Source organism: Halichoerus grypus, chromosome 6 (genome assembly GCF_964656455.1).
Source record: "Halichoerus grypus chromosome 6, mHalGry1.hap1.1, whole genome shotgun sequence".
NCBI lineage: Eukaryota > Metazoa > Chordata > Mammalia > Carnivora > Phocidae > Halichoerus > Halichoerus grypus.
Genome location: NC_135717.1, coordinates 55671227 through 55685482, shown reverse-complemented (window position 1 = coordinate 55685482; position 14256 = coordinate 55671227). Strand labels below are relative to the sequence as shown.

The window sequence follows — 14256 nt, the reverse complement described above, 5'->3', positions numbered from 1 at the left end:
TAAGCCTGTGGCTTCTTTATTACCATATGCCAATCAATACTTGCACTGCATTCTGTGGCAGACTGTTAATATTAGGACTGCAGAAACAAAGTGGCTCTCTTTTGCAATGTTTATGAATTATATGCATTTGAATTATCCATTTTTTTCTTTTTTCTCAGGTGGATTAAAGCTGACAGGAAAGTAGATGCTGAGAGTAGTGCAAATCATTTCCCTCTGGTTAAAATACACTGCCAAAAGCCATCTCTTTAATCTAAGAAAAGGATTAAAAATGCATGTTGATAGATCCTAACTATGAGACAACTTCCACTATTACAATGAAAAATCTGTCCCCCCTCTCAGTTGCCTTTGAAGACTCTTTGAACAAGTAGATTTGAAAAATGGGGATTTAAAAATCTGCTTGTTTTACTGGTGAAGGACATTTGCATTTTTTCATTTAAAGGAATTAGTTTGTTCTCCTGGCTTGTTCCTCTTGGGTACTTTGTGTTCTAATACACAGAAAGCTTGATCATCTTTGATCCACGGAAATATCTTGTATTTAGAAAACCCTAACTTTCCAAAAGAGTTACGCATGGTGTTCCCATCTGAAGGTGCTGTTGGCTTGGTTTAAATGCCTTGGTCTGAGTAACTGTCATGATTTTTATGATTAAAAACACTTAGCCCATTCATCAAGAATAGTGACTAATTCTGTTTGGCCTTTCTAATATGTTGGATAACTCATAAAGGAGTTGCAATGGATTTATTTCTGTTTAACAATATATACTTATCAAAGACGAATTGGTAGCAAGGGTTTGGAGATTTTTTTGGGGGGGAGGTAACAAATAGCATAATGAGGAATCAACCAAAAAATTAATTTGTAAACAGCAGTGCACATCTTCTATGGGTTTCAAAAAGGCTTTATTTACACCAAACATCAGGGCAGGGTACCTTTTGAAGAGTAGGCTCTAGAATCAGAATGTCATTTCTAATAGATCTGACCTTTTCTTCAGATAACTAAGCATTATTTTCTCTCTTTAGGCCCAAGGAAAAACAAAAGGTAAAGGAAATAAAGGGAATATAGATAAGGCAAACATTTCTCTTTTTTTGCATTATATATTATTAATTAAACTGTGGCCTTTGTTATTATAAATGTAATGATTCATTAAACTATATTATGTAATATATTTTGACTTTTATGATTGAATTTTTATAAATTACTATTATGTGTTCATGCTCCCTTATACAAATTTTTTAAAACAACAAAGTTTTACAGCAAAAATGGATACTGGGAAGCCACGGGCAACAAAACTGATTTATTATCAGTAAATATAGATAAAGTAGACAGCATATAATTAAGCTTACACAATCTTTTTACCATTGTGAATTGGTAATTGTATTACAGTATCCTTTGGGAAAAAAAAAAAGCCTCAAAACTTAACTTCCCTTGCTGCTGAAGCTATTTTAAAGTACCGTATTATTCATTAAGCATTAATTAAAGAACAGCAGGATAATTAGTAGGATCATCAATATTACAAGAAACATTAGATTGCTCCAGAAGGGGGTAATTTAACTAGAAACACTTTAAATTTTCTCAAGTAGTGCAGCTGATAGATTAAGAAAACAAAACAAAACTCCACTAAGGGGATACAGACTGTAAATAAATCACTGTTTGGAAATAGATATTTCTGTATTTATTTTGTGAAGGCAAAACAATAGGGCTCAATTAGGTCAGTAATTTCCTAAAGGTACAGAGGTAATAGTGGTTTCTGAGAAGGCAAAACTCTTCTAATTCTCATAAAAAGGAAATGACCCACCGTTAGTCCTACAGAGAGGTCTGATTAATATCTCACAGTGGGTTTGAAACCACTGGAAAATGTTCTTTGCAAGCTTTAGGCTCAAGGTGTGAATTCATAAACAACCATCCTATTTGAAAGTTAGCCATCGCTTAGGGTTCTCTATTAGTATCTTATCAAGTGCATTCTCAGTGATACCTCTAAGCAACATTTTAGGAACAATGTTGGTAAGTATATGAGAATAGCCGTGACCTCCATATTTCATTAGCCGATGCTTCGTATGTATGTCGTGCGCCATCAGAATTCGATCTTCATAGCCCTCATCCACCAGAAGACGCACTCTGTGAAAAATGTTGACTCATTATATGGCATTGGTCTCACATTTAAAATTATCAGGGCATTTTAAACGTTTTACTCATACTGCCTTCCGCTATGGCACGTGTAGTGGGAGGCCCTTAATATTGCGTGGTGATGATAAAGATAGTATTGCATCCTAGTAGGAACCTGATCCTTATTCCATGCACACAGAAATTTCTAGCCTGTGGTATTTATGACAATGCCTGCAATGCTGCATTAAAAACAGCTTCTAATAGGCAGTCTGAATGAACAGCCGCTTTGGCATTTCCCAAAGTAACTTTGTTCTGGATTTGTATCCAGCTCTCTGCTCTAAAATACCTCTCCTAGTGGACCCATTTTCCAGAACCCATTCTCTCTCTCTCTGTCTTTCTCTGTCTCTCTCTCTTTCCTTTCTTCTAGCAAATACAATCAATGGCAATTTGTGATTAAAATAGGGAAGCAAAAGGAATCTTCATACAAGTAAAACATTCTGAGAGGAAAATCTGTTGGTTTGAAAGTGAAGGGCATATGATCAGCTAGATGGTCATTTTAGAAAGGTCAGCAAAGGTACCTCTGTATTTTGAGCACTGGTCCCTTCGAAGTCTATGGGAATTTTGACTTAGGAGTCGTCTTGGAGCATTGGATTAAATCAACCAACAACAATTGACTCTATCTTCCTTCTACCTCAACAAGATTGTTATAAATATTGAGCTGTTCCTTTAAATTTATAGCCAGTTGCCTACAGAATGGCTTTCCAACTTCTGTCTAAACATCTAATCCTCTTTGCTTTGTTAAATGCTGTAATCTACAGTGTGAGTCACCTCCTGACAGCTACCATCTGTGTGTGTCTGGACTCTGGGCACTGTCCGTCGTGACTTCCACCAGTCGCTGATGGCAGGAGGTGCAACTTGGAGACAATGCTTTTCTCTGGCATTCTCTACACAGTCTTGTCAGTCTCTGGATTCCCAAATGAATCTAGATGGTTGGACAGCACCTTCTTCCAAGGGCTAATTATTTAAAAGGTATCCTTTTTGCTTCTGTGACATTTCTTGCCATCCAGTGCATGAGTCATATTTAATAATGACTAAAATAAGCACATTGTGGGCCACCGCACAAAAACCTCAAGCACAAAGCCTTGCCCTCCGAGAACACACATTTTAAAATAAAATTATAATTGAAGATGAGATCTTGTGTTTGTAGATCAAAGGAAAGCAAGTGCCAGAGAAAAGCCACCCTGAGCCTTTTTGTCTAGAAATCTGTGTTCATGTCACATGTACCCACGCGTGTCCTATAAGTACTTGGACTTCTGTTTGTGCCACCGTGGATATTTACCTCTTTAAAATTTGTATAGTGTCCAAAAGCTCTGATCTGACGTTACTTTTGGAACAGACTCTCCTTAAGGGAATGCTCTAAGTGAGTTATGTCATCATTTATGAAAAAAGAGGAAGATTTGACAGAATGCATACACATTGCTGGAACTTAGTTTAACAAACCTTGATCACCAAATGAAAAGGAGTATCACATTCCCAGAAATTTTAGGGTACACCTCCCCCCCTTATATTTTCTGAGCATTTCCCAAAGTTTTTGTCTGTTTTCCTTGTCTGAGTAAAAAAAAAAAAAAATGATGTCATGTTATTACAGATGGATAAACAAATTCCCATATGTGACCTCGTGCCATACCCTGAAACCCAAAGTTATCAGATTGTGAAGTAGTAAGGAAAGAGTATAATGGATAAGATACTCATTGAAAAAGGAGAACCCTTAGAACTCATTAAGTCGAGCATGTGGAGACCAGTTCTCTCATGAGAAAATACTGCCATGGTGCTGCAAACATAATTATCTCCTGACTATCAAGATATAACTTGGCCACTCTTTTTTTTTTAAAGAGTTTTTTTTTTTTAAGATTTATTTATTTGAGAGAGAGAGAGAGAGCATGAGCAGAGGGGACGGGTAGAGGGAGAGGGAGAAGCAGACTCTTGCTGAGCAGGGAGCCCGATATGGGATATGGATCCCAGGACTGCGCGATCATGACCTGAGCCAAAGGCAGACACCCAACTGACTGAGTCACCCAGGTGCCCTAGCTTGGCCACTCTTAGAATAAAAGCTCCTCTCTCGTGCCGTGCCATTGTATGGAAGAACAGTAGTTCCAGAGATGCAGGCAGAAGGAAGGAACCACTGTAGATGAAAAGACAAATATGACAGTAATTATAGAAATACAAATGAGTTAGTGTTTTGCAAACAAATATTAGAGAGAGACTACAAAGTGTGAAAAGGCAGAGATATAATAAGATTTGAGAAATGGAGCATAAGATTGAAAACAGGTGTTAGACACAGAATTTCTGGTGCTGAAAACCAGAGGTAGGCAGAAGCGTGCTTCTATGTTCTTGCAGTTCAGAGCTGTAAGATGACTAAGGCTCAGAAAAGGACTGCCAATGGATGATGAAAATCAGGTGCCCAAAGGAGGGAGGGCAGGGGGGTACTGGAGCACATCCCCTCCCGAAAGGTCATTCAGTAATTACCGTGAGCTGGACTTAAGTCAAGTGACCTAATGCATGATTTTCATTTAAGGACAGTTAAGTATATATACATACATAGACATACATAAACACACATATATTACATATATATTTTGATGTATAGAAATACATCTGGAATGTTTACATTTGGTTCAAGGAAAGCTGATCAGAATGAAATTCTTGTTCTTGAATTAATAGCCAAAAGTTGCTAAGAAGGAATATGAGATGAGGTGTCGGTTGTCCCTCCCCCCCATATTTCCTTCCTAGACCCCTTTGCAGGCTCCCTCTCTCTTATTCAAGGTCCAGGAGCCTCATGGATGGCATAGGATTCCTTCTAAAGATACAAAAGATACAGCTCACTGCCACAAAGGGGCTTAGGAAAAGGAAGCAGGTCCTAAAAGCAAACTTCCTATTTCTAAGATGAGTTATAAAATGTGTATTGAGGGCATTCCTCAGGAAACCATGGTTTTGAGATCATGAAAGATGAGAAAGCCCTACCAAACCACCCACTTTAAATTCCAGAGAATATTCACCTCTGAGTATGGCACAGGGGCCATAGGGACACGTGTTTGCCTCTACTGAATGGTGCTCCTAGGGCACGTAAGTTAAAATCATAATTCAAAATGAACAAACAAAAAAGAAACAATAAATCAGTGTATCAAAGAATTGATGTCAGTGGTGTAAAAAAATTTTTAAAAGACCTAGCTTCACTAGTCAGATCAGTTTGCTCACATACGGCTGATCATCTCCATATTGACATAGCTAGAGTTACATGGATCAGCTAGCTCTCCCTGAGGATATTAAACTCGAACCATCAAGGAGGAGTGACCATACACAGGGACAGCAGAAGGCAAACAGATGTAAAGGTTGACTGCCCAGGGTAAGAGCTGAGGGCTGTCCCAACTGTGGCCACCGGCTCTAGATCTTTCCCTCAACTCCCGTGTGTGTATATGTCCTACTATTGCTGCTTGAGCCTCAGTTTCTGGACATCCCTTCTGTAGGTCAGTTTTCTTTACTTGTATTCCAAATGGTTTTCTGCACCCATAACCACTTTCTGGGCCTTGTCATCACGGAAGACTACTTCCTCTCTGAAATCTCGATCTTCAGTTCCCCACTCTGACCCCAAGTTACATCCTTCTACCTTCTCACTCACCTCCTTCTGTGTACATTCTCCCCCTTCACTCAAGCTTCCGGTTATTCACCTCTGCTATATTATTCTTTTATCTTCCCATTTTTCTCTATACCTTCTTTCCTCCATCTTGGACCTCATGACCCTCACTCAACCCCACCCCTGTTCCCCCAGTTGTCAGCCATGTTTTCGAAGACAGAATCCCAACCCTCTCTCTGTTGACATTTTCTGCTTCTCCTCAAAGCTTCCTTGGTCTTACTGCCAAAATACACAACATTTTGGGTGGAAATAATCACCACATCATGTGCATTGGTGCCACTGTGCAGTCATGCAGTCATGACCTTGAGCCTCACGTGGGTCTCACACACAACACGTCCCATCAGTGTCTCTCGCATTCCCTCAGCATCCATTCCCAGCCTCCCTCCTCTTCTATGAGGTCCTGCCCTGAATCTGTTCCTTCCTTCTCAGAAGATAACCAAGTCTCCTTCACAGGGACACTACCGAACATGGGTGGCCATATGTCCTCAGTTTCCTGTTCTTGCCACGACAGCTCTCTGCATTCACCCCATTGCTTGCCTTACCCTTTCAACCGACTTTCTGTTTGCTTCCCAGATTCCATCTGTTTGTCTCCTTAAAGCCTTGCTCTGTAGCTCCTCTCTGCAGATTGCTTTAAGTTAGCATCGATTGACTATTTTCATATTCTGCACCAGACACTCACATAAAAACTCTGCATACTTTATTTCATATATATTCCATAACAGCGCTGTAGAATGAGTACTGCTTCCTGGGATTTGTCTCTGCCTCTGTCTCTGTCTCTCTGCTTTTGCTCTCAGGCACATAAACATTGCTCAACTCTTAACAAAACCTTCCCTTGATCCTGCCATGGCTTCTTGCTTTGGCCCTACACCCCTGCTTCCCTTTACTACCAAGCTTCTTGAAAGAGTACCCTCCACATTCTCTCTCCTCTTCCTTACCCCCTCCTTACTCCTCAAGCGTTGTCTATGGAGACTGTACTTCCTGACTGTGCAAGAGAATCTCCAGTCTATGAAATCCAGTGGACACTTTCAGCCTTTACCTCACTTGATGCCTGCCACCTCTCAGGTGTCCAAGCCCTTCTGTTTTAAGCATTCTCCCACCCCGACTCCCACCACAACACATTTCCCTGATACTCTTCTCACTTTGAAAACTTTTCAATCTGTCCTTGAGTGACTCTTCCTGAGTCCATTCCTTAAATATCAGTGTTCCCCAGGGTTCTGTCCTCATTCTCTTCTCTGAGTGATCTCATTCATTCCCATGCTGCCAACCATGACATACAGACCGAAGATGCCCACATTTATGTCTGAGTCCAGATCTCTGCTCTGAGCTTCATCCCCTTATCCATGGCTTCATGGATAGCAACTCTTAGATGCTCCCAAGCCAGGCATCCTTGTGAATCCCAAATCTGTTTCTCCTCCCAGATTCCCTAACTTGGTGCATTCAGGGTTCACATCACCACGTAACCAAGACAAACTGGTAGCCATCCACCCTTGACTCCAAAAATTTTCACTTGGTTGCAGAGAATGACTCGTACAATTACTCGCTTAGACAGTTTTGAGGGGTTAGATCTTCTATGATGTTTCATCTTTAGACATTCGACTTACAGCATTTAAGTTTCAATCATCTCTGTAGTGAATATTTTTTATAAAGCATTTCAGAAATTCATTGTAGGAGGTGAGGGCTTCAGTGTGGGCAACATGGGAAAGAAACAGCTTACTTGATTAAGGATAAAAAGAGGAAAACATCTTTGTTCTCTTATTGTCATGGCAGGGGTTAAGTATTATCTGTTTCTTGTCAGCTGCCCATCTGCACTGAACTTCTAAGGCTCTGCTAAGCTTTTGCCTACTTAGGATGACTCATTTGCTTCTTGAAATAATATATAGAGATTTTCTGCCTGCAACAGCACTGATACTTTTTTTCTGAAAGTCTCTGGTTCCGCCTGCATACTGTGTTCTGAATCTTTGCTAATACCCGCCTAGATATGAATCAAAAAGGGCTGGTAAAAGGGAATGCTCTCAGAGATTTCATCATATTTACCTTCTAATTCTTTTATTATCATTGGGCATGTCGATATCCGGGTTGAATTGGTAATGAAGGAGTTCGGTCCCAAAGAGATCATATTCCAAGTAACAGCCAAGTTGAGCAAACTCTAGTAGTTCCTTTTTATCAAGTATAGTCCTAGAGACAATAAGACAGACACACTGTTATTATCAAGAATGTATCTTCCATATATACAGATTAAAAGTTCTAAGTGCACTGTGTACTGAAACATAATTAAAGTAACAGAACTTTTGAGTTGGCTCTTATGATGTAACTATAAAATAGTAAATGCAATGTGTTACCAGAAATAAGGGAATTTACCCTTACCTAAAAGGGAGTTTTCCCTTCTAAAGTACTTGGGAACTAAGACGTTTTAATTATGCTTCCATTACTCAAAGACAATTTTGTAATTCTCCTTCAGACTTGTCTTCAGGATATGTTCCTTTTGAAAATCCTTCATAGAAGTGGGAAGGCTATGAACTCTGGAAGCTATCAAAGGGAATTTGGCATCAGTCTGGTGAATTAGGTGAGTAATACTAATCTGGGTAAAATATGAAACTAAGGTAAGGTAATATGGTGATTTTCTTGTGAAGATCATAAAGCGGTTCCAAAATTAATTCCAATGTCATTTTGGGATATATCATCATTTGTGAATATCACTGCAACTTTTCAAAAAGGGGCACCACTCCTACAGATATTTGTGTTCTGGCATGCCTAGTTTTTAAATAGAATTTATCATTTCATGATAATTTTTATGGATGTCTTCTCATTTCTTTAGAGATCATAGTAAGAATAGCACTGTTTTATGATGTAAGACTATGTAAATGAACAGGAAAAGAGAGGTGTATAAGAGAAGCACCAGCTACAGAGAGTGAAGCAGAGTCCAGAGCAAGAGTAGATGATCTCAAGAAATTTAGATCATAACAAGTAAAAAGGGATGCATGAAGTTAACCCCAAAAATACCATGGTAGAGATTCAGACACATAGAGGAGAAAGAAGAAAGAAAGGAAGGAAGGAAGGAAGGACGGAAGGAAGGAAGGAAGGAAGGAAGGAAGAAGAAGAAGAAAGAAGAAGAAGAAAGAAAGAAAGAAAGAAAGAAAGAAAGAAAGAAAGAAAGAAAGAAAGAAAGAAAGAAAGAAAAAGGAAGGAAGGAAGAAAGAGAGAGAAAGAAAGAAATCAGGAGACAATATGGAAAAAAATGTGAAGGAAAAATACACCCTTTAGACATTGTGTGAAGGGAGTTCAGGGTGCAGAGAATGGAAATGATTGAAATCCCAAATTGGCCTGGCACAGAGTTGGAATATCAGATGATGATTGTCTTACTAGGCTTTTATCCACTGATATTCTATTACCTTGGCAATTCCAGGATGCAAGGATTAAAGCACTGTTATATGTCTATAAATTTGCTTCAAAGAAGTCAGAAGTATTTTCAAGGCCTTTCTTCCAAACCATAGGAGGACCAATTAAGCCTCTGTGTGTCACGAGTGCGAGATGCTCCCTAGGAGTTGACTATTGACTTTCACTCTAAGCAGTCATATTGTAGCTGGTTCTGTTTTATTCTATTCAACAATTCAGCATAACTGATAGTGCACAGTGTTGTTTTAGGCAGGGAGGCTAAAATATCTTTCTTTTACACTATAAAATGTGCATTCGTTCTGTGCCATCTTCTGCTAATACCACTCCTTTTCCATCTTCTTACCCTGGAGACCGTCTTTTGCTTCTAAAATTACTTGCCTAAAAGAATATGTGTTTTTCTATAGTAGACACATTGTGTTTTCCCCCAAAGAACCATGCTTAAAAACAAAATATACACAATTAAAATAACATAAGAGGGAAGAGGGAAGTTTAGTGTGTTTCTTTTGAGTCAGTTCCTTCAGTTTAATTACCAATATGGGCAAGGTGCTGGGGGTGGGTGGGGAGACAAGCAGGGGATGAAGGTGCCAATAACATGTTGGATCAGACTCCTATTTCTGCTCTTAATGTCTTTTTCTTTCCTTTGGCCTAATGCCTTGAGACTAAGTCTTGTAAGTTTTAAGTGATATATTGAAATAGGTATTCAATGAAAAGTCTATGGTAAATGAAAAGCCATAGGAGAGATTTTAGTCTTAGTTACAACCGAAAACACAAAGTAAAGTTGCTTATCATCATAATAGCTGAAAATTATAAGAACTTACTTGTATCTGGCATTGTGCTAAGCACTTTATATCTATTACCCCATTTAATATTCTCCATAATTCCACTGATCTCAATTTTACAGATGGAGAATTGGAGAAGTGAGACATTAGAAATTTATTCAAAGTGATGTGTTAGAATATGAGTTAATTTCAATGCTAGAATCAGCTATCTTAACCATCATTCTATGTGACTTCTCCTACTGCCAAACATTTTGTGCTCAAAGGACATTGTCCAGAATTATACTGACTATAGCACACATAGTGTTGTTTTAATCTTATTTTGAACTTTAACGCCCTCCCCACAAAATGCACTTGAAAAATGGGGAATTTCCCATCAAAGGGTAGCATGGGGACAAGGCAGTGATAAACCTGAAAAGTAAGAAAGGATTACTGTGTAAATTTCTTTAATTGTTAGTTCAGAGTATAAATACATATAGTAGGCAGTAGTTATATTGGACAATTTGAATGACATGGTTAAAGGAATCATATTAATGATGACCGTTGCTTACTTTCTTACTAGGAATCTGATATTGCTCTAAGCCTCTTACAAATATTAAGGGGCACATTCACCAGACCAGACCTCTCTCCTGTAGTCCAGAATTGCATATCTAATTGCCTGTTTGCCTTCTCCACCTGGATGTCTAATAGACAGCTCAAGCTTAACATGTCTCAAACTAGAGCCCTCATCTACCACCCTAAACCAGCTGTTCCGACACCCTTCCCTCTCTCAGCTGATGGCAACTCCATCTATCCATTTGCTCAGACTAAGAACCTTATAATCATCCTTGACTGCTTTCTTCATCTCACACTACACTTCCAGCCTACTAGGACAGCTTTTGGTTCGACTTTCAAAATGTGACCAGAATCTGGACATATCACCATCTCTCCTGCTACCCTCCTGGTCCAAATCACCACCATCTCCTTCTCAACTGCTCTCCTCTCTTTTCTGCCTTTGCTCTACTACAATCTATTCAGATATAGCGATGAAAGTGCTATCAGCACAACTAAGTCAGATTAGGTCTCTCATGTGCTCAAAACTCACCACTCACTTCCCATTTCCCTCAGAGAAAAAGCCAAGGCCTTGCAGTGACCCATGAGGCCATGTGTGATCCCTCTGATGTGGTCTTATAACAGCCTCATCTAAGAGAGGAATGGGGAATGTAGGGACCCAATTCTCCAGAGGTAAATTTTATATAAATGCTTCCTATCTTATAAATGTTATCTGAAGAATATCACCATAGATGTAGATATCTTTCTACAGGAAGGAGAACATGTTTAATGAGATTCATCAGCACATGTAAGTTTTGAAAGTAACCCCTGGGAATTCTTATTCTGTAGAATAGCACATAGAAAGGAGTATGATTTGGGCGGGGCGGGGGGAGGTATGGTCCTTTTAAAAATTTCATAGTCACATGGAGAGGAGATGATTTCTTCAGAAGAGGAGCAAAAGATGATATTTTGGACATTTGGAAAATGCAGTTAAAAAATGAAGCTGACAAATTTGCTATCATTAAAAAGCCAGGAGATAGATAGATGAAATCATATATTATATATTACATACTATATATTATGCATTATATATTATTATTTTTACTGACATTTGGTGATATGACACCCTCTGGATAACTGAACATTAGTGTGAAGGAAACTGAGAAATGATTTCACTTTCATTTTCCTTACTGATGTGCAAAATCCATGGGGGAAAAAATAGCGTCAGTGATCATGCACAATTTTCAAAGGAAAGTCCTAAAAAAACCCCCAGAGTTTGGTATGAGATGTTAATGGGGGATAGGATAGGAGAGATAGAGGAAGCAAAAAAAAAAAAAAAAAAAAAACCCACATAATAATCATCAGGTATTTAAAACAGCCCTATCTCATTTAATCCTTGCAAAAACTATATGAGGAAGGTATGATCATCCCCATTTCATAGGTGAGGAAACCAAGACTCAAAAAAGCTAAGTAACTCAACTTCCAAAATGACAGGTTGAGAATAAAGCCAGACTGTGTTTGTCTCAGAAGCCATGTTCTTAGACCATGCTGCTTGTTCTGTGATGGGAGCATCACTCACATACTTCTCACCAGCACTCAACTATGAGTAGTGCACCCCACCACAAAGACATCTTGGAGCAGCCCTGCACCATAAATGTCTAACAAGGTGACTTCACCACATTAAATTGGCATTCATTTGGATGACTTCCAGGGACTGTCAAGGTGCTACTGAAGTCGCATTTATGCAAGTGACTTTTTTTCACTTGGAGAAAGGATTGACCCCAAATGTCAGAATGGTATCATGGGAAAATGTACTCTGCTTGACGTCTTTCAGATGAGGATTAGCAGAGGTCCTGCCCCTCCCAGTCATCAGTGATCTCATAGCACTTCTTATATAAGTGGAGATGTCAACTCTGCTCATTCCATATTCTATATCCATGAAAATTACCTTCTTTCTTATTCCAATCTTCCCCAGACTTTAAGGTATTTTTCACCTCTTGCCCTAATAGGCAGTGGGGTGATTTTGAAATACAAAGAGGCTACTGCCTTTCACACTGGAGAAGGTCCCTTCTTCAAGGTGGATGAAGTAATTGCAAGGTCATTCATAAAATATCCTGGAATTTCCTGGGAAGAAGTTGAAATTTTTGTATCAAGTATTTGTTCTTATCATTCATATATATATATATATATATAAAATTTCTTCTGTTGCATGTTTTATACTTTTGTTCCCTAACTAATAAAGTAATTCTCTCTATATAAGGAACAGGCACAAATTTAGGACAAACATACTGCCATTAGCCAAAAAAAAATGGTACCTAAAATGATCTGGCAATCTTCATTTTCAGAATATGGTTATCATTTACTAGCGTTTTAAGGCTGGTACTAAATCGCAAGAGAGTTGATTCTGTTTTTCAAGCCTCTTTATATTCTAGATCTTATCCAAGTGCTGAGGGGTTTGGTTTAATGTCAAAATGCATTCTGAGTGGGAGCAAGGAAATCTGTGTGAAGTGATAATTTAGATGAGGGTCTGTGGGCTGTCTAGGTAGAAAGAAGTAAGGAGCAGAGGAAAGGATATGATTCGTGGGCGTGATCAAGATGATAACAATATCTAACATTTGTCTTGGGCTTTCCAGTTTCAAAGAACTCTCAAATACATTATTTCATTTCATACATTCAGGTACACCTTTATGAATTAATTCAGCAAGCACCTACTATCTTGTACTATCACCTACCTTGTGCTAGCCTCTGCTGGGAATAAAGATATGAGAAAGAAATTTGAGATGCTGTCTTAAGGAATGTAAAGTCTAAGGGAAGGATATAGGTATTTAAACTAATAATTACAATTAAAAGTGTTGAAAGCTTTTTTTTTAGTACAACTAAATATGAAGTGTTATGAAAGAACAATGAAAGGAGTAACTCATTTGAGTGGAGTCTATTGAATAGAAGACTATTCAGAGAAAGGTTGGTGGGGTTCAGGTGTTGAGGGATGGATGATAAAGAAGAACACCTGTTGAGGGGGGAAAAGAAAGAAAAAGAATCTTGTTACTGAAGATAAAGCTGTGATTATCAGAACTAAAGTGCATGAGGGTAGAAGCAACCATCCATCTATCCATCCACCCACCTATCCATCCACCTATAAGAAATTATTGATCATCAACTTATAGTATGAGATATTAGCTGGATAAACAAAGACAAATAACATACTGTTCCATCCTTCAAGAAGTTCAGTGTCTATTAGAAAAAAGAGTCATGGAAACAAATAATTGTTTTACAGACCCACTGAGTGTAATAATAAAAGTACTGCTAGGAACTGGGCTGGCTCAGAGAAAGAGATAACAGATCCTGCTTGGCTTGTTCAGGAAAAGCTTTGTAAAGAAGAAAACCTCTCACGAGCTGCAGATTGAAGAAAGACTGCCAAGTAGATAAGGGAGAATGGAGTCTTCACAGCAGGGGGACTACCTTCTGTAAAAAGCATGTAAGCACAATGAGCATGGGGCACTCAGCATCACAGTCCATGTGGCATTAGCCCAAATTTGGTGCCTGTGCTAGAGATAATGGGAGATGAGGTGGAGGGATGGGTGCAGCCCAGATGACCAAGATGTTGGATTTTGTGCTGAAGGTGAAGGGGTCCTTAAAGAGCCGTAAGTTACGGTCGAGGAATGTAATACAATTTTCCCTTGGAAAGATCGAAATGGTGGCCACATGGGTAAAGCTAAGGGAGCAATTCCTGTTTGGAGACTATTACAGTGGTTCAGATGGCAGATGAG

At 38.9% G+C, this 14256-nt stretch overlaps 1 protein-coding gene across 3 annotated transcripts in view; it reads right to left on the bottom strand.

Moving 5' to 3' along the window:
• Window positions 1–1268: 1268 nt before the first annotated feature.
• The window catches only part of PTER (phosphotriesterase related), a 66585-nt gene continuing 53597 nt past the window's right edge, over window positions 1269–14256 (bottom strand). For all 3 annotated transcript variants that reach the window (XM_078075180.1, XM_036097044.2, XM_036097045.2), the window contains 2 exons: window positions 7824–7964; window positions 1269–2110 (listed from right to left, as the gene is read on the bottom strand). In XM_078075180.1, coding sequence (XP_077931306.1) covers window positions 1900–2110; window positions 7824–7964 — 352 coding nt within the window. In that variant the 3' untranslated portion in view covers window positions 1269–1899. The remainder of the gene's footprint in view (window positions 2111–7823; window positions 7965–14256) is intronic.